This window comes from Gymnoscopelus braueri, assembly GCF_963280865.1.
Source record: "Gymnoscopelus braueri genome assembly, chromosome: 2".
Lineage (NCBI taxonomy): Eukaryota > Metazoa > Chordata > Actinopteri > Myctophiformes > Myctophidae > Gymnoscopelus > Gymnoscopelus braueri.
The window spans coordinates 30,437,898-30,458,916 of NC_137604.1; the positions used below are offsets into that span (position 1 = coordinate 30,437,898).

The window sequence follows — 21,019 nt, forward strand, 5'->3', positions numbered from 1 at the left end:
CTTTTTTATTACTGACACCGGATTTGACTCTGGCACACTTGCACATGGACTACTAGGATGTACCCATATACTGTACTACAGGACCTTGATAGATGCCTGTTAGGGATAACTGTTGAGTGATTTAATATTCATTATGTAGGCCTATACACTGTTGATAGACTGTTGATATACAGTACATACATGTATTCATATATATTCACTGTTGATAAACTGTACATATATGTATTAATATATTCACTGTTGATAGACTGTATATGCAGTATATTCATCCAGTTACTGTTGAGGGCCTGTTGACACAGTATTAATTATCATAATCACTGTTGATATTCTGTACATATGTGCATTCATATAAGCGATGTACATAATGATAAATTCATTCAGAGACAGTGCAGATAGATATCTAGTACAATCTAATTTGACATTAGAGCACCACTCTGTGGTCAAAAGGGCACACTACAGGCTGAAGGTAAGATCATTTGTGTATTTCTTTACTATGTACAGCACCATAGTTCTATTTTTGTTACATCCAGTATTATTATCTAGTTGTTATTAGGGGGCCAAGCACAGTGCTAAGGCACCCTTTTGTATTGTATAAATTCAAACTCTTCCTGGGATTTTTTTGCAATCTGCATGCAACTTTCTACGCACAAACTTTGGACCAATTTGTTTGGGAAAAGTTTTTACGTGTAAAAAATTAAGCCTCTATTGCTTGTTTCCACTGATAACCCCAAATTGTTCAAATCGGCCTCATGGTGGCTCTGCAACAGGTCAAGTAACATTCTGGCCTATAACTGTAGAACCAATGGTCATACAATCAAAACAATTGTTCCCGGGATTGCTTTGATCATGACACAACTCCCCATAATAGGCCTTGCACATTTCTGTCCACCGCCCCCCCCCCCCCCCCCCCAACTCTTTTCTTGTACATATTTCTTATGTTTCATACCAGTAACCTGTAAGCTGATCGTATGACGTTCTGTATAGTATTGTATATCTGTCTGTCTCTTGTATGTCATCATGATTTGTATGCGTGGGAACTCATTTTAAACAAGCTTGGTGCTTTTATGAGTTATCCAGTTTAGTAGACCTTGTATTGTGAATTATACTTCCATGTAATGTTTCTCATGTCTTACTAAATAAAGTACATCAGTCAATTCAATCAATCAATCAATCACTCAAACAGAAATCGATGTGATCATCACCCACATTATCTCTGGAATGATCAATATGTACAGTATCAGTCAGATTTTTTAGATTCCATTCAGTTGGCTATGATTGGCTCTGAAGGGTTGCCGGAGGGGTCTGTTTTGCAACACATGCAATACTTATCGCAGTATCCTATCTGCCCCAAATATGAGTCATACATTGAGGGGCTTCTAAAGAATGCAGTGAATGGGACTCAGAAATATATGAAGTGTAAAAGTAAATTTAGGAGTATGACAGGAAAGCTATCTATATACTTCTATATAATAAAACAAGTGAATAAAAACTCCAAAGATATTATGGATGAAATGGATCACATGCAATAACCTGCAATAAAGTATAAGAAAATAACTTTTCAATTTCAAGTACAGAATGAGGTAGGACAGTGCAGAGAGAAGGACCCATTCTGGGTTTTTAAAACAAGGATGTTGTGTTTATATGTTTTTTATGCTATAAGAGACTAGCACCGTCTCATATGGCACCGGTGTACAAAAAGGATAGTAATTTTGTATTTTAAAGCAAAATGCCAGACGTATATTAAAATAGTGTATGTATAACTAAATAGTCATTCCCATGTATGTGAAATTGTTATTGTTAAAATAAACCACTGAAACCTTTTTGAATTGAAAAAGCTACACAGTAAAATAATAATAATAATAGCTTAAATTTATATAGCACCTTTCATGAACCCAAGGACGCTTTACATAAAAACAATGAACAAACAAACAACCAAACAAAACAACAAACAACTATTTGCCATAAGCCTGAGAGAATAGGTGTCTTTTCAAGGCAGCCTTAAGAGTCCAGTGTGAATTTAATATTGCATGTCTGGTCTATATAAAGAATGTCTTGATGGCCTGTTCTGCTTGTTGTGTCAATGTTTTATTCCATGTAAATTTGCATAATTTGTGTGTACAACACTTGGTCAGCTCCTGTTGTTTTAAATAAATAAACTTTACTTGGGCCTAGTAGATCATGTGTATCTCAGTGTGTGCGTGCGTGTGTGACTGTGCTTAACTGAATCAAAAACATTTCTGTGCTGGTAATCATAACCCTCTCTTTTATTTTGGTTTTTGTGTCGGACATTTACAGTTTTTTGTTTATTTATTTTTTACCTGTTTTGCATTCAAACTGAAGCTAATCAACATAGGCCACTGGTAAAAAAAATAAAAAAAGGAACGAAAGGAAAAAGTAAATTGAGGCTTACATGAAACACTGCCAAAGCAAATGGAAAACTAAACTGGCAGTTTTTACAGTATAGCTACTATTGGGAGTTAAATCTTACAATGGTAAGGAGTAGGACACAGTCTAGGAGTTGACTGGAGACTTGTCTCTCAAGCCAGACAACTATTCCACAATCTTCCAATGCTTCACAGTCTGTAATACGCCCCCTGAAAGCGATGCAAAGGAAGTTGAAATTCCATTTCTGCTTAGCAGCAACCTAGATATGCTTCAGCTAATTTGATTTACAGTAGGACAAATGTACACGACTGCAAAGACGAAACGGAAGTGGAGAGGAGGCGAACCTTTTCAGCACTTCTGTTGTACAGACTGTATGGCGAAAGCATTGGAAAACTGTGTTAGCAAACAGTCTGTCTATAAGCGGAGACCACAAGGTTCATTTCACAAACTGATGTTCTCAGTCCTTAGTGCTGAAATAATCATTATCATACTGTACGTTAACTGGACACGTTAGCTCTTCTCTGCAGCGCCTATCACAGGACAACAGTGTGCTGACAAGACATCTTGCTTCAGTGCTTCAATGGTGACTCTCGACCTTCCCATGAAAGCCTCCATTGACCTCGCTATGGGTGGACAAGGCTGTCAGGTTAGAATACTGAGGGGGAAAAAAGGCTAAAACTAGCTCCACTTAAAAAACAAACAGCCAAAAACAATAAAGATTAAAAACCTATAATAGAAAATAACAGCTCGTCACCAACCCTGAGTCCATGCGCTTTCTTCATGATAAACCAGCGTTTGTTAATGTACAGTACATACCAAACCAAACTAAAATCACTCAGTGTGCTTGCATGTCTTGGGGGAAACACATGGAACGGGAACATAGTGCAATGTTATTTCTATGGGATCCGAGCACAGCTGACCAGCGCTGTTCTGGCACCATAAATTAAAATGTGAAAACACAACAAAACAAAAATCATAGAAACCATAGCATAGACACTGCAGGGTCCAACAGCAGGACCCTGGCACACCCTGGACCCTCTTGTTTTCTAGAGACATTTTCTTGATTGCATTTCTGAAACTGTTGGGTTTTCTGGAACCGTCCAAAAATCCACTCGTCCGTCCACCGGTCCATCTCCTCCAGGGTTCAGTCTTATTGCTTCCAGTGTGTCATGTGGTTCCCAGTGAAGGATGCAGCAGTGTTAGTGCTGCACTCCCGTCCTTCACCTCAGAGTTCATCACATGGGACACAGAAAAGTTCATCTGAAGGTCAGGCCCTCGTCCTCTTCCCGCTCTTTGACCCTTGACCTCAGACCCTTGCTCCTGGATTCAAAGGTTATCTGACCTTAAGGAAGAGAGGCGGACAGAGACAGAGACAGAGATTGAAAGAAACAGATAGAGGGGAAAAGGAGTGAGAGAAAAGGATAAACGTTAATCCATTGTTGACCACTATTTACAGTAGCATACAAAGCTATTTGTAGAGGGACAGTGGGACACTATATGAGCTTTACCTGCACTTTCATTTTTGTCAGGTGACTAACAAATAACAAAAAAAAAATCGCGGAATGTTCACTTATTTTCGCTGAATGTTGACCTACTTTGACATACCCAGAATAGGGACGCTACGCTACGATGTGGATTACCACAATATTCCAATATCCTGTATTTCTGGACAGAGTGTTTAGTTAGAAATTGCACATTTCACTGAACAGGATAATAACAGCAATGATATCATGAGATGTCGGAAGATCGTCAGCAGGCCTTCAAAAACGTTGTATATCTCAGATATGTGTGCTTGTATAGCTTTAGCATAGATACGTTATCAAGTGATGCAATGCTAGTGTGCTACCAAATAATCTGGATAAATGATAAAATAATGGATATAGAGCTATTCTGGCCACAGTGGCCGGCCACAGCGCTCCTTAGAGGGGCAGGCAGGCAGCTTTCGCTGGCCGGTGCTTGAAGGGCTACGATTTTCGGCTTAAACCGGCGATAGCGCCGAACTGTGGGTCGTACCGGGACAGGGGGCGGCTTGTTGGATCCAGGCTGGCGAGGCCTGAGTCTGTCCGTCACTCCCCGGCCGGCCTGGGCGCGAATAAGTCACTATTGACATTTATGTAATTTGTTCTTGTTTCATACATAATTTGTTTTACATTTTCGTTTCGTCTGCTGACCTTCTGCAGTTCCTCTCGTAGCCAGGAGGGGAGGGGCTGGCCCAAACGATGGAGCAGCTTGGATAGCTCTATGTTATGTTCCCTGTAGTACCTGGAGAGATAAGCCCGCGCCTGGAAACACGGGGAAAAGCAGAGATGGAAGGAAACAGGGAATGGAGAGGGGGACAGAAGGGGGATGGTGAGAAGATAAAAGAAAAAGTGTGGTGGGAAAGAGGGAGGAAGAGGGACAGAATGAGAAATGGAGAGATGAAGCACGTGTCACCATCCTAAGATTAGTTTATGTCTCTTCAATAGGACCTGTGGGCCACTGGGAGACCAGTGCCATGAAGCTAAGGGGAAAAAAAGTACATGAAACATGCATAAGATGATCGCAGCTGCTGTGTGAACCCACATATCTTTACTGTTGCTCCCTTCCCCTTCCCCTTCATTTGTCTTCTCTTTCTATTCCCCCTGCTGGAAGCTCCAATACATTTTAATTACACATGACACAGGCAAAGCCACTGGTAGAATATATGTAAGTGTGTGTGTGTGTGTGTGTGTGTGTGTGTGTGTGTGTGTGTGTGTGTGTGTGTGTGTGTGTGTGTGTGTGTGTGTGTGCGTGCGTGCGTGCGTGCGTGCGTGCGTGCGTGCGTGCGTGCGTGCGTGCGTGCGTGCGTGCGTGCGTGCGTGCGTGCGTGCGTGTGTGTGTCCACGACGTGCATGTGTGTGTTCACGTGAGAGTAAATGTGTAATTCATTGTCTGTGGGTCTCTCCTCCATGGAATTAGTGGCCAAGACAAAGATTTATATATTAGATTCTGTCGCTCTGTGCCCTTCCTCCATCCCTCCTCCCTCCTCTCTCAGGGGGCGTTGTTTCACTATTGAATCCTCATAATTACGTTGTAAGATCCTGGCTGCATCACATTGGCTGACAGTTTCCAACCTGCTGCAAAGTCCTGTGGGACATTTTGCCACTGTGACAGAGGGAACTCTGGATGTCACTGGCTGTTTCCCCCATAATACAATAGTCAGCCAGGTGGTAGTTTTTATTATGATCATTATTCCTTGTCACATTTTGCTCTTTCCCATCACTAACCTTTGACCTTTTCGACATAATAATGTGTAGATCATTTGTTTGTTTTTTATTGATTGATCTCTCTTCCCCCTTCTTCTTCTTCTCTTTCTTTTTGTATGGAAATAACAAAAACGATGGAGCATGCACAAAAAACAATTTCACCCAAGTTTTACACATGTAAACCTGTGTTGTGACAATAAAGTTGATTCTGAATAATTTCTTCAGCCAACCTACTAGTCATTCCCACCAAGCATGCACGCACACACACACACACGCACACGCACACGCACACGCACACGCACACGCACACGCACACGCACACACACCCACACCCACACCCACACACTCTCTCCAATTCCCCATTAGCCTCGGAAACCCATGCCTTTTTTGAGCGGTGTAACCGCTCCTATAAGAGGGTTTAGGACCCATCCGTGGCGAAAGTTTTTCTTTCCATCGTGAAAATGTGTCTTTCGCTGTGACGCCATGCTGTGGAAAACACGCCCATAGGCTAAGCTCTGCAGGACGTGCCGTGATTGGCTAGCGAGACACATGATGAAATTAACTTCAAACTTCGCAGACGCGCTGTGATTGGCTAGCGAGACGCATGATGAAATTAATAATAATGTAAAAAATGTAAGCACGTCACTTCGCAGGACGTGCTGTGATTCGCTACCGAGATGCATGATGAAATAACTCATAAATAGCACCGCTCACTTCACACTGGGTGTGATTTTTTTTGTTACAAAAGAAAAAAGGCTGGGGGAAGGGGAGGCGGGGACATAGATTGGTGAAGCAATAGGAAGCGGTGCAGGAATCCGGGCGCCTGGGTTTGGATCCGCCCTTCAAGAGCATCGATTGGGCTCGTTCTTTCAGTCTAATTCCCCATTGCTGCAGGTAGGTTAAGATACAGTATGTACAGAATGTAAAGTATGTACAGTACAATATGTAAGTACGGCCAAAGGTTGACATACCTGCATAAGTATTTCTGCATGTGTGCATTACCAAAGAAGCTCCCTAGCTATGAATTGTCAAAAAAAAAATCAAGTTGTTCCTTGTTTCTTCCCAGCAGTGGTGCCTCTAATTTCATGAAAAGATACCAAACCAGGTAAACGCATGGAACTGGTCGTACAACAAATGGGACTGTAAGCCATAAGGGACTTGAACCCACGCAATCTTAAACCCACTCCACACCACCAACAACCTGAACACCATGGAAATGGTTGTACAGCAAATGTGACTTGAAACCACACTGGTTGTACAACATATGGGACTCTAGCTCACAAATTGATGGGACTTTAACCAACGGTAAATGTTATAATAGGAAGCTTCCTTACAAATGAGAGAGCGAGAGAGAGAGAGGGTGTGTGTGTGCGCGTGTGTCCGTGTGTGCGTGCGTGCTGAAGCATTTGTGTACCTCTGGCTCCATCGGTGGGTACTTCCTCCCTTTGCTCTTCCCCAAACACTTTGTCCTCCCTCCATCAAGCAGCTGACACCAGAAGCCCTTCTGAGGGTCAAACCTGAGAGAGTTACAGAGACGGAAGAGTGAACAAAAAAAGACAAATCTCTATTCACTGTTAGCTACCATTCAGCAATAATACTTGTCGGGGGATGACAGTGTATGAGCCTTAATTGAAGTTTAATTCAGGCTTATTGTTTCAGACGGGCAAACACAATTATCTGCATTCTTTGTCTGCATGAATTAAAAGAGACAAAAGAGTTGAGAGCTCCACCCGAACATGTTTCCCAGAAGGGACGGGCCTGAAATAAATGATGTGCAGGAACTGTCAGGAGGCTGTCATGTCAGACAGAAGAGGAGCTCTGTGGTAAGATTACGGTAAGGTTACACTTCTGTGTAAGTCAATCTTTTCTGCATAACCCACAATGATGGGTGTAAGCACTGCACGCACACGCACGCACGCACGCACGCACGCACGCACGCACGCACGCACGCACGCACGCACGCACGCACGCACGCACGCACGCACGCACGCACGCACGCACGCACGCACGCACGCACGCACGCACGCACGCACGCACGCACACACACACACACACACACACACACACACACACACACACACACACACACACACACACACACACACACACACACACACACACACATACACACACACACACATTTTAACGATTATTTATGTCCACACAAAGGAAATTGCGTACAAGGACACAAATAATACAGGTGCAGCAAGGTTACATCCATCCACAAGCATGTCATGTCACCCAGCACTCCATGTGCACAAGTAGCAGCGCCTCCGGCATACTTGGCGGCTGCTAATCACAGCAGATATAGCACTCTGCCAGCCCTCCTGCCTCGTTTCTGGGCATCCCAAGTTGTCGAAACCCCTTCTAACAACCAGTCCGCGGGCATGTCCCAGGACCACCAGAGAAAACAAAGTTCCCAGTCCACTCCCGCACTGCCGCCCGGTGTCAAAGCGCTCTCCGTAGCTGCTCCCATGGGCCCAAAAGTCCACCCATTTCTGTTCCGACAGCGGACGGCCACAACAGCTAGAAGGCCGGATCCACCGCCTCTCTTCCCGGTAGCTGCTCGCGGGACTCGGCTGTCGGTATACTCCGTCGGTGAGCAGCGCCTTCTTGTAGGCAAGCTTGCGATCGTGATCGTGATGAAGCACACAGTCCACAGAAGTTGCGAATGCATCTTAAATCTGCACCTACTACATTAACGGTGGTAGGTACAACGTGTGCGGTTGCTGAGATGTTTATAAAAACAACATTGGCATTCACCAGCGCCACAACTCCGTGCTGCCATTCTCACGCGTGAGCGCACACACACACACGCACACGCACGCGCATGCACACGCACACGCACATGCACACACAGACACACACACACACACACACACACACACACACACACACACACACACACACACACACACACACACACACACACACACACACACACACACACACACACACACACACACACACTCTCTTTTTCAAAATACACACAAACAGTAATTGTTCTATCATAAATACGTTTCTAGCTAAAATATTTATATGCATGTGTGACTGTGAGATGCAGGTCTGAGCCACACAACATGACATTGTGTACTGCTCTGTACTTCTGAAGTTGACTGCCTTGAGATATCACACCTTAAATGTACTGTAGATTGTGCTCAGATGTGGCACTTGAGAAAAGACTGTTTATCACACATCCATCTATTTCTCTGTGAATGAGTTGTGGTGCCTGAAGCTAATTCAGCTCATTCAGTTTAGTTTGAACTCGGTTTTGGTTGCCTATTTCCACCAGAAATTGTCGTCACTGACTGTTAGATGGAGTTGTTGGGAAGATGTATTCAGATTTGCTAGTAGTTATGTACCTGGATATGCAGTTATTGTGATACCCTTGTGATAAGGGTTAGGGTATGATAACCCAACTAAACACACTATACAGTAAACATAAATTAATCACTTTTATCAGTGGATTAATAGGCTTCATGAAACATTACATAGTTTAAGATATTGCCATTTAAGACTGTTACCAGTCTGCCACCATTCTCTGTTGAAATCTGTTAGAATTTCTCATCTCCTTTTCCTTTCTCTTGTGCTTTGCACACCAGGTAGAAGGTGACCTTGTGTAAAGACCCTAGGGAATAGAGGGAGGTCTAGAGAGAGAAAAAGAGAGGTGTGTAGAGAGAGAGAGAGAGAGAGAGAGAGAGAGAGAGAGAGAGAGAGAGAGAGAGAGAGAGAGAGAGAGAGAGAGAGAGATAATAACTCACGTGAGGGCCTGGGAGTAGTTGAAATGAGGAGTGACTCCCAGGAACTTCTGCACTTCATCCATCACTGCAGCAGGGTCACTTCTCAGCTGCTGGCCATCTATGATCAGCAGCTACACACACACACACACACACACACACACACACACACACACACACACACACACACACACACACACACACACACACACACACACACACACACACACACACACACACACACACACACACACACACACACAACATTATCAGATTATAGTGTGTTATATTAAAAATGAACCCGTAAGGGTTACTGTTGGTTCTATTTATGGACGTTTGTATTTACACAGTGCGGCAAAGTTTGTGTAACAAAATATTGCGCGCGCGTGTGTGTGTGTGTGTGTGTGTGTGTGTGTGTGTGTGTGTGTGTGTGTGTGTGTGTGTGTGCGTGTACATGTACTGTACTGTACGTACCTGGTTAGCAGGGTATTGAGAGAGCCATCTCTCTATGTGTGTTGAGTACAGTCCAGGGATGAGACAGCGGTTCTGCAGGGAGCGCAGCTCAGCTGGCGCTCCTCGTCTCGCACTGATGACATCATAGAAGGTGAAGCGAAGGGCGGCATGGTCCTCATGGGCCCTCTGATGCTGTGAGAGATAGGAGGCCCCCGGGATTTAACAACTTAGTAGATTTAACAAGTAGACAGAAATCGCAGTTCTACAAGTTCACAACACGTCGCGTTGCGCCACGTTGTGAGCTTGTAGATCAGCTATCATTGGCGAAGAGATTTGGTGTAGAGTGAAAAAAGAGCGTACCAAGTACAGTTGCAAGTCTCAGGTCTGTTATGGTATAGAGGGCTTTTAAGTGGTTAATTCACAGCGGGCATACTTACTTGTATAATGGCCCTCATTTATCACAACATTGGCAAATTTGCTGGCAAATTTACACTGAGGTAAATATTAAACATTTATCAAAACATTTAAGCTGCACATTAGACAGTGCCTTGCCACTGGTATAATACATATTTAATTTAATCGGCATAATTTGGTCCAGGATTTCTGTACCTTTCTACATAGAGACATATTGATAAATGAGGCCCATTAATTTCCACTCCACTGTAGCTGGCTGAACAATATACAGAATTGGATGATGTATTCAATGCTGCAATAATAAGCTGTGGGCGCTGTGATCGTGAAGTAAAGCATGGTTGAACGGAACTGTCATCACTAATTTGTACGTTTAAGTATGTATGTAATGTTTGTGTGTAGGTATGTATGTCACTAGCTTAGCTTGTAGTGTGTATGTGTTTGTTTGTTTGTTTGTGTGTGTGTGTGTGTGTGTGCGTGTATGTGTTTGTAGTGTCTGTTGTCATCCACAGTGTTGGGAACGTTACTTAAAAAAAATACTAGTTATAGTTACTAGTTACCGCTCTCAAAAAGTAACTTATTACTTACTGTATTGTAAAAGTAACTAGTTACTGTACTTTAGTTACTTTTACGTTATTTATTAATTTTGCTTCGAAATGTATGTATAGCCTACATGTTGTTGAAGCACAAGATGACAAATCTCAACTTTCATCTATTGTTTCATCACTGTGATGAAAACAGTAGATATAGGAACAATGTCTTCAACAACAACAAAATCATGTCATTTTAGATCAGCCTGGCTCTAGACTGGAGCAGACGGCTCATTGTGATCTTGAACGCGCTTCTATGTTGACGAACGTGCAGTGCATGCATGCACGTTCCCGGTCAACGCACGTCTATGTTCAACATGGAGTGTGGCAGGCTGGCTAAAAACCTGGTTTAAAAGGTTGTTTTAACCCATCGATAACTTAAGGTCAGTTACTACAGGCATCTGGATTATCTTTTCTTTTTTGATACAATACAGAAAAAGGTAAGAATTGATTGTGCCGATTGTCCCTTCTTAACAACAGTTTGAACACTGAGTGAGTGGCCCCGCCGCCCGCAGATGTGGCGAGCGGAGGGGGAAGTCACAGACACGGCTAGCGTGAGAGTAGAAGTCGGATCATAATGAACCTTTAATCCCCTGAAGTTGTCGGCTCTTTTCATATAAAGTAACGAAAAACGCGGGCATTAAAATGTCAGTCACGTGTTACTGCACTGGGAAAAGGTAACTTTTACCAAGTACCGCGTTACTGTAACGCAACTACTTTTGCTACTTACTTTACAATGCGTTCCAACACTGGTCATCTGTAATGTTACCTATGGTTTGCGCTGACCTCATCATAACTAGGCTATAACCTTGTTACTCTCTTCTTGTTCTGCATGATCAGGCAGGATGATTGTATAGGGTGTATACGCCTGTATACCTTTTATTAATTATTGATGGTATCTTTCTTGTTCTGCTCCAGGCAGGATGATTGTATAGAGGTTAGGTTTAGAGGTTGTGGCTAGAGTTGTGATTTATACTTAGTTGCAAAGATCTAGAATGTTGATGCCCTCAGAAGTATAGTAATGCTGTGTGTATGTGTGTGCGTGTGTGTACCTGGTACCAGCTGTAGGCCCTGTCGGAGGGGTTGATAAGCAGGGTGATGATCTTGGCTTTGGCCAGTAGGGCGGCAGCGCGCCGAGGAGCCTCCTCTGAGGGGAAGTAGTTTGCACTCTTCTCAAACAGGAAGTCTGTTGTCACATTAGAGGGCACTGGGAAAAACTCCATATACCTGAAGACACACACACGCACACACACACACATGTAATAATAATAATAATAATAACAAATAATAATAAATAATAATAATGATTATTTGGTCCGCACACTTTGCGGTAATTGTCACTGTATATTTGCATATACTGTAGGGGGAAATGTGTTCTCTGCATTTAACCCATCCTAAGTATCCCATGGAAGCACCATGGAATCGTATGGATGAATACAAACAACACACACACGCACGCACGCACGCACGCACGCACGCACGCACGCACGCACGCACGCACACGCACACACGCACACACACACACACACACACACACACACACACACACACACACACACACACACAGCAGCTGCAAACACAATCACCAAATACACAAATCTTCCTTTTTGCTACTGTAAGTAATGCTGTTCTTCACAATTATGCTGCAGTCACAAACCTTGCAAGCAGCACTTTGAACCATTAAGCTGTGGCGGTACAGTAAGTGAATGCACAGTACAAGCAAGCTAAGCAACTCAGACACAATTCAGCATGCAGTACATGTTTCGCTGTTTTTATTCACAGGTTTACTTAAATCTTGTTCAAGTCTGAACTCTGTTAAACACCTTTTCATTCATATAAACCAGATAACAGTCTCTAGTATTCCCACCTAAATTAGAATAGGGTAAGTGTTTGCTGACTTGGTGTTCCTTTTGCCTTACAGCAATATCTTTGAATCTCACTATCGATTATCAATATCACCCTGGATGGATATAGTGTGGCCCACTCGGCCACACTATATTTTAGGGGGGGGGGTCTTTTCATGGCTCTGTATGAAGGCCATCTACAGCATGGGTCTCAAACTTTTTTCATGTTAAGGACCCAAACATTAATATGTATTTGGCTAGGGTTAGAGTGGATGAACTGATTTTGATGCTACGCTGACCCCCTGGAAGCCCCTGAAGGACCCCTGAGGGTCCCCGGACGGACCCCACTTTGAGAAGCACTGGTCTACAGCATGCGTATGTGTTTGTCATCGACAATGAGGATCTTCATACCAGTCGATTCCTTTGTGGTAGTTGTTGGTGTTGAAGAACTGCACCTCCTCGTAGGTCTTGGGACTGGGGAAGTTACTGGAGACGGCCGGATGCATGAGCAGGAAGAGATAAAGTGCAGTTGTTCCTTGAAAGAAGAAAAGACATTAGTCATTCCAGTAAGTTGATTTGGGTCAGCGGAGAACTGTGTCTGTGTGCACGCTAATCTTCTAATCCACACTGGACCATGTTCGTGCCAGGTCTACCAGCAATCTGACGACAGCATCTGTACCCAGTGTGTGCGCGTGCGTGCGCGTGCGTGCGCGTGCGTGCGTGCGTGTGCACGCGAATGCGTGTGTGTGTGCATGTGCATGTGCCTGTCTGTGTGTGTGTGTGTGTCATAGCCCCAGGGCTTCACTACAAATGTGACACCAGTCATCTCTGAGAGTCCCTGCTTGCCTGCACTCTTAGACTTTGTAACTCTCTTTCCAAACGATTCCCACAGCCTTTGCTCTCTCATAGCCTTTTACACTGTCTATCTTATCTATCATCTCGGATCTAAGGAGCCTAGAGTCTTTGGTTAAAACAAACATACTGTAACTTGAATATGGTTGTTCTTGGGCTGCTATCCTTGCTAGAATGACTGGGTAACAATCAGCCTGGAAAATTAAACAACGGCGTGACAAAGATCTCCACACCTCTTAAACCCACAACAGACCAGTAGCAATTACAAGGGCCGAGCGGGCCACACTTGATGCTATCTTGAGGTAATTGAGAGTATCCCTGTCTAATGTTTGCTCACGGTCGGGGCAGTGCCACAGCCTCGAAAGAGGATGAAGTAAAGAGAGAGAGAGAGGGGAGAGGGAGGAATTCAATATTTGCTTTCATCTGATCCATCTCTAGATCGGAGAGAATTTTCACATGCATTGTCAAATTTAAGTGTACATGTTGAATGTCTGTGTCTGTGTGCATGTCTGTGTGTACCGTACCCCCCCCCCCCCCCCACACACACACACACACACACACACACACACACACACACACACGCACGCACACGCACACACAGCCTGAGTATGATGGCAAAATGGCTGCTGTGTGAATATGTGTAACCTACCTGTTTTCTGTGGGCCTATGACCATGAATTTGGGCAATCTGTCACATGTCTTCTCTTTAGACCAGATGTCTTTATGCCTTTTGTCATCACATGGATTCTACAGCCAGAGGGATAAACAATTGGTTAGGTATAAACATTATTAAGAAAGTTAGTAAGTTGAACATGTTACTTATTACTTTCAATATATACAATACAATATATGACTATGTGTAATAGGGGACGATATGAAAATTACATGTCGCGATTATTGTGGCCAAAATAATTGCAATTAACGACATAATCATGATAATCAAAATATGCTTAAAATGCCAATGAGGCATTGCATAACTTTGTTACTCATCAAAGTCATATTGTTCCATAATGTGTTACTTATGTAATGCATTAGCCCAAGCACTGAGCGCAACTTACACTACAGACATACCTGCCATAGTGGATGCCTCTGTTCAGGAAAGAGCTGGAAGTACTTGTGAGCCAGCTGGAGTGGCGGGAGCGTGTGGAGGTTTAGGTTGGTCCACGTGCGCAGAAATGAGGCTAGGTGGACGAATGTGTAGAGACCCAGGCGATCATTCCCATAGTTTGACAGGTGCGTCATAAAAATACTGATCTAGAGTGGAAAGGAAAAAATAAAGTATAGAGAGAAGATTAATTCACGTGAACCCCTGCATCCCTATTCTAGGGCGAACGTTTGTATGTGTGTGCGTACGTACGTGCAAGTACATTATGCATGCGCGTTTTCTGTCTGACACATACACAAGCCACAAACACAGCACACAGCACTTAGACTTGTACGCAATTGCACGCACGCACGCACGCACGCATGCACCCACGCACGCACGCACACACACACACAGACACACACACACACACACACACACACTTCCATGTGACAGAGCGCGAGTTGGTGCAGTCTTGGGGATTCCATAACACAATATGCAACAAAGGCCATTATGGTGCTAGGTGATTACAGGAATAGTGGCATGCTATTATGCAAATTGTCCAATCGTATTTGTATTTTGTTATAGAATGATTGTACAGTTAATGCAATGAATGTTTTTTGTTGTAATGTTTTTTTCTCTGTCGGATACCAGGAAAACTAGCTTTTCTCATGGCAAAAGCTAATGGGGATCCTAATAAACAATAAACATTTTCACAGAGTGGCACAGTCATACAATACTATAAATTAGACTAAACAGACAAATCTCTCTCACCAGTTTGTTTTTGTTACCAAGTGTCTCTGGATATTGGATTGTGAAATAAATAGCTGTTTCTATGATTACACTGGAAAGCAATGCATTTTTAATCAAGTGAGAAATGAGGATGTAAAGATGCTGAGATGTCTTCAGTGGTGAATGGTGATAAATGTCCATTTTTGTGTACACTCTTTGTGACAATTGACCTATTCACTTTCATTTGGTCTCATGCATAAAGGTGTCTTAGAGTTGCACATTCTAAAGAACAAATTGCATCATGAAAACGCCACAGCTGGAACAGATGCAGTCATTATTTCCAAGGCTCATTTAACAGCAACAATGTAATGCTCTCCATATCCACTAGGTGACAGGAGAGATGCAGCTACACACAGAAGTACAGGTGTGAATGTGTTCTGAATGGTGTGTGTGTGTGTGTGTGTGTGTGTGTGTGTGTGTGTGTGTGTGTGTGTGTGTGTGTGTGTGTGTGTGTGTGTGTGTGTGTGTGTGTGTGTGTGTGTGTGTGTGTGTGTGTGTGCGCGTGTGTGTGTGTGTGTGTGTGTGTGTGTGTGTGTGTGTGTGTGTGTGTGTGTGTGTGTGTGTGTGTGTGTGTATCATGTCCAAGGGAGTGCACGAGTGCGTGGAAGAGAGAGAAATGAGGGTGAGAAGGAGTGATAGAGTGTGTTAGTCTAGGCTATCTCACCATGCCTCAGTGCTTTTATAGGCTGATCAAAGAGACAAGCTAAGATAGCTGCTACACACACACACACACACACGCACACGCACACACACACGCGCACACGCACAGGCGCGTACACACGCACGCACACACACACACACACACACACACACACACACACACACACACACACACACACACACACACACACACACACACACACACACACACACACACACACACACACACACACGTTTCTTCTACAACTGGAGGGAGCTTGGGAACTTGGGAGAGTCTGGATGAAATGTTAACATCAGCCATTAAGATATGAATTATTTGGTGTGTGTGTGTGTGTGTGTGTGTGTGTGTGTGTGTGTGTGTGTGTGTGTGTGTGTGTGTGTGTGTGTGTGTGTGTGTGCATGAACGCATGTGCAACCCTGTGTATGCACTGTATATTCTCTGTCTGACACATGCACGAGCTACACACGCGCGCGCGTGCACGTGCGCTCACAAACGCACGCTCACACCTCCCCGTGACACAGCGCTGTTGGTGCTCCTGTTTAACGCTGAAGGTTGCCGCAGATACGAAGCGACACGGTGTCGGAGTTTGATGGATCAGCGTCCGGCCGACCCAGAAAGCCCCCCGGCATACTGATCATCTCTGTATACTGATAGGGAGCATGTGTGTGTTTGTGTGCGCGCGCGCATGTGTGTGTGTGTGTGTGTGTGTGCGCGCGCCCACGCAAGCGCGTGTGCATGTGCGTGGAATAGAGTACGCAAGAAAACGAGAGAGAGAGGGAGAAATAGGAACAGAGCCGTATGTGTGTATTTGTGCGTGAGCCTGATTTATACATAGTTGCGCATGATGTTGCGCGCTGAAAATAGCCGATCTACAAGCTGCAAGCCAAGTGGCGCCATGCTTAGCCAAGTATAACTCGGACTTGAGTGTGCATGTGAGGTAGTGCGAGAGACTGAGTGGGGAGAGGGTTCAGGGTGTGCATTGCATGTTCGCGCCTGTGTAATTGTGTTTGTGCGTGTGCCTGTAGAGCATGTACGTGTGTGTGTGTGTGCGTAATTGTGTTGGCGGCGCGTGTGCCTGTACGTACGTGTATGTGTCATTGTGTGCGTCTGCCACTCCTATCTCATCGTGTGCTCAGTCTTTGGAACCAGCAGTGCTCTGCTCACTCTCGCCAGGCTCATATCAATCTAGTTGATGTCAAAGCTACAACGTGGAACCACCGTCGAAGCATTACCGAGCACTGAACGAAGCACAACACAAACACAAATAAACTAGACGTCATGCTTGATCAGTATCTGACTTGATATTGTATGGGGGGGAGAAAAGCAATATAGAAAATGAAAACCATCTCGCAGAACAAGAATAGAAGTGGAAATACTACTTGACAATTAATGAGTAATAATGTAAGGTAGGTGGTACAGTGTTTTGCTGATACCACACATTTAATGTACGGTAAGTGTAGTATTTATGTTATGAGATATTCCTCATGACATACTGCCAAAGGGGAAAAGAAGCACAGTGCAAACAATGAAATACTGTCCGGTGTTTCTCTCGCGCTGTATATGATTTCTTCTCCCCTTTCTTCTCTTGTAAAGCACTTTGTTTTGATGTGCTATACTGTAAAAAATAAATATATATATATATATATTATTAGTAGTATTATTATTCTCATTATAGGGGGAGGACAATTGAAAAGCGACACTGCAAAACCAGAAAACCTCTGTGTTTCCTCTGTGTTTTTCAAGTGCTTTGAAAAGGAAGAGGAAAGCAGGCAGGGTGATCACAAAGTGATTTATGTACCCTTCAAAGCACTCAATACCCTATGACGCCTGAGTCATACTGAAATCAAAAACACTTTTTAGGGAGGGGGTCGCTTTGCAGGTCGCTTTGCAGGTGTACGTGTGCGTGTGTGCGTGCGTGTTTGTGTGTGTGTATGCTTGTGCGTGCAGGCGTGCATGCATGAGCGTGTGCGTGCATGTGTGTGAGAGAGCGAGACGCGAGTTTCAGTGTTATAATAGAGGAGGTGGGGGCAGTCATTATGTGTAGCGCCTAAGAAGTGGAAAGGTCAGATTCATTTGTAACTGATCTATGAATGTATATATGTAAGGAGAGGGAGGAGGAGAGGGGAGAGAGGAGAAAGAGAGAGGGGGGGGAACTCATTCACCTCCATCCACACCTCAATCTTAGTTGTTTTCTTCCAGCAAGGCCATTTTGGCAGATTAATGTGCACATGGACTCAGTGCTAACTGAGGAATACAGTGCAGTCGCACACACTCTCTAGACCTCAGCTTTCCCTCGCGATGCAGACAGCGAGGAAGAGATCATAGTTGCTAAGGCATCAATTAACTGGTTACCAAATAAAGAACCACACATGATCTATTTCCCGGGTGTCTGGATTCTTCAGTGAAGAACAGTTTCTTTGCTAGCACTGGACTGTGAAAGAGAATAATAAATATCAGACCAATGAGTAAACACCTCCTACTTCTTTATTTATTATTTCATTTATTTATTAGTTTTATCGCCGTTCCGTTTCTCTGCCCCATAAATCGCCCCGTCTCTCTCTCTCTCTCTCTCTCTCTCTCTCTCTCTCTCTCTCTCTCTCTCTCTCTCTCTCTCTCTCTCTCTCTCTCTCTCTCTCTCTCTCCTCTCTCTCCTCTCTCTCTCTCTCTCTCTCTCTCTCTGCTGCACCAAAATGTCAGTTAATTTTCTTCCTCTCCAATCTAACATTGACCTAGATGCTCTGATGAAGCATGTCGCTCCAACATGAGGCAATGTCTTCCAAATGCTACAGACACGCACGCACGCGCACACACACACACACACACACACACACACACACGCGCACACACACACATTAATGCATGCGCATAGATACACGCGCACAGCACTTGCAGAAGGATTAATAGGATAGTTGTGGTGTTCTCTACTTGGCTACATGTTCTGAGCTCCTCTGACACAACTCCAACATGACAGCTTAAAAGAGAGATCTCACAACCTGTGCTGTTGCTCCGTCGGTCTATGTAGCACTGCGTCTGCTTTTTGCATTTTTACACATCGACTGTTAGTCGTGATGTGATGGTTCTCTCCATTATGCTAATTATATTTCTGTCTGTCTGTCTGTCTGTCTGTCTGTCTGTCTGTCTATCTATCTATTTATCTATCTATCTGTCTGTCTCTATGATTTATTCCTTCTATAAACCCCATGCGTGTCTCCCCTGCCTCCAGTCCTAATTTCTGTCTCTCTCCATGAGGAGTGTATCAGAGGTGGCCCGTTTCCCATCACAGACCACTTAGTTCCACATATATTTCTCTGTGATTGAATTGTTATTGGTACTAAACATAAGCCTAGCCCCCACTCTCCCCTCCACGGTCCCCCTCTCACTCGCTCAAAATGGTAAGGCTCCCTCTTCCTCTCTCTCTCTCTCTCTCTCTCTCTCCTCTCTCTCTCCTCTCTCTCTCTCTCTCTCTCTCCCTCTCTCTCTCTCTCGGGTGGATAATTGAAAGCTGAACATCAATACAGCAAATGATGTCAGTTCAATTTGTTCTGCCTGCTCTAGTCAACGTCTACTGCATCCCCCTCCTCTCTTCCATTCCGCTGTGTTTCATTGCTTTCCTCCTCTCTAATTTGCCCCCCTTTTGGAGTATGGGTTGGTTTGCCTCTCTCTCTCTCTCTCTCTCTCTCTCTCTCTCTCTCTCCTCTCTCTCTCTCTCTCTCTCTCTCTCTCTCTCTCTCCTCTCTCTCTCTCTCTCTCCTCTCTCTCTCTCTCTCTGTGTGTGTGTGTGTGTGTGTGTGTGTGTGTGTGTGTGTGTGTGTGTGTGTGTGTGTGTGTGTGTGTGTGTGTGTGTGTGTGTGTGTGTTTCGGCATGTGTTGATGAGCTGCCAAAGCCTTCATTACAAATCAGCAGGAGTTCAGAGAGATGGAATGAGGCAGTGGAAATAAAGAATAGGGGTGAGTGTAGAGACACACACACACACACACACACACACACACACACACACACACACACACACACACACACACACACACACACACACACACACGTGTGCACGGCGTGCTGATGTAAATGAAAGGAGTGGAACTAATATCCAGTTCAATTCAATCTTTAATGAATTCAGACTCAAGGTCCATATCTAATAAAAGTACAAAAAAGAAAAAGAAAAGGAAAAAAACATCAAATCAGTCTGACCTACAGACAGTCCACATGAGACGCTCACAGTCTATATAGAGAGGCTGTCGCGCCCACTGTCTCCACATCGTCAAAGAGAACCGATTTGAACTCTTTACAGTTAATTAAACCACAATAACACAGTCACCTGAATTTGTGTATTAAATGTCTTAAAACCAGGAACGCATAGAGTGCAACCACTTAAAGGAGTAGTTCACCCAAGAAATAACATATTTTCTATCAATTACACACCCCATGAAGCATTGAATTCATGGAGATTCTTTTGTTTTTGTCACATTCCTGAGCCAATGATTTGATGATAATAATAAAGATGCTAATGTACCCGGTAGGAGACACAAAGGAGGCCGGTTATCAAATTATTGGCCAAGGAATGCGATAAAAACTAAAAGAATATCCATGAATTCAATGCTTCATGGGGTGTGTAATTGATAGAAAATAAGTCATTTGAACTACTGGTGAACTACTCCTTTAAACCAACATTTTATACTTTGGCTATTCAAAAATAGCAGATATACAAGCTCATAGTGCGGCACCGAGTGCTGCGCTATGAGCTTGTACATCTGCTATTTTTTTAAATCTTGATTTTTTTGCAAATCTTTGAATATATATATATATATATATATATATATATATATATATATATATATATATAGAGAGAGAGAGAGAGAGAGAGAGAGAGAGAGAGAGAGAGAGAGAGAGAGAGAGAGAGAGAGAGAGAGAGAGAGAGATAGATATATAGATATATAGATATTTTTTAAGCGAACATTTTTAACTCAAATCCGGGGGTCCCTGGAACAAAAC

At 43.8% G+C, this 21,019-nt stretch overlaps 1 protein-coding gene across 1 annotated transcript in view; it reads right to left on the reverse strand.

Moving 5' to 3' along the window:
- Positions 1–2,165: 2,165 nt before the first annotated feature.
- The window catches only part of ndst3 (N-deacetylase/N-sulfotransferase (heparan glucosaminyl) 3), a 53,187-nt gene continuing 34,333 nt past the window's right edge, over positions 2,166–21,019 (reverse strand). Inside the window, 9 exon segments of the mRNA XM_080442947.1 lie at positions 2,166–3,722; positions 4,557–4,667; positions 7,024–7,126; positions 9,371–9,480; positions 9,821–9,991; positions 11,853–12,027; positions 13,056–13,179; positions 14,146–14,242; positions 14,567–14,749. Coding sequence (XP_080299073.1) covers positions 3,642–3,722; positions 4,557–4,667; positions 7,024–7,126; positions 9,371–9,480; positions 9,821–9,991; positions 11,853–12,027; positions 13,056–13,179; positions 14,146–14,242; positions 14,567–14,749 — 1,155 coding nt within the window. The 3' untranslated portion in view covers positions 2,166–3,641.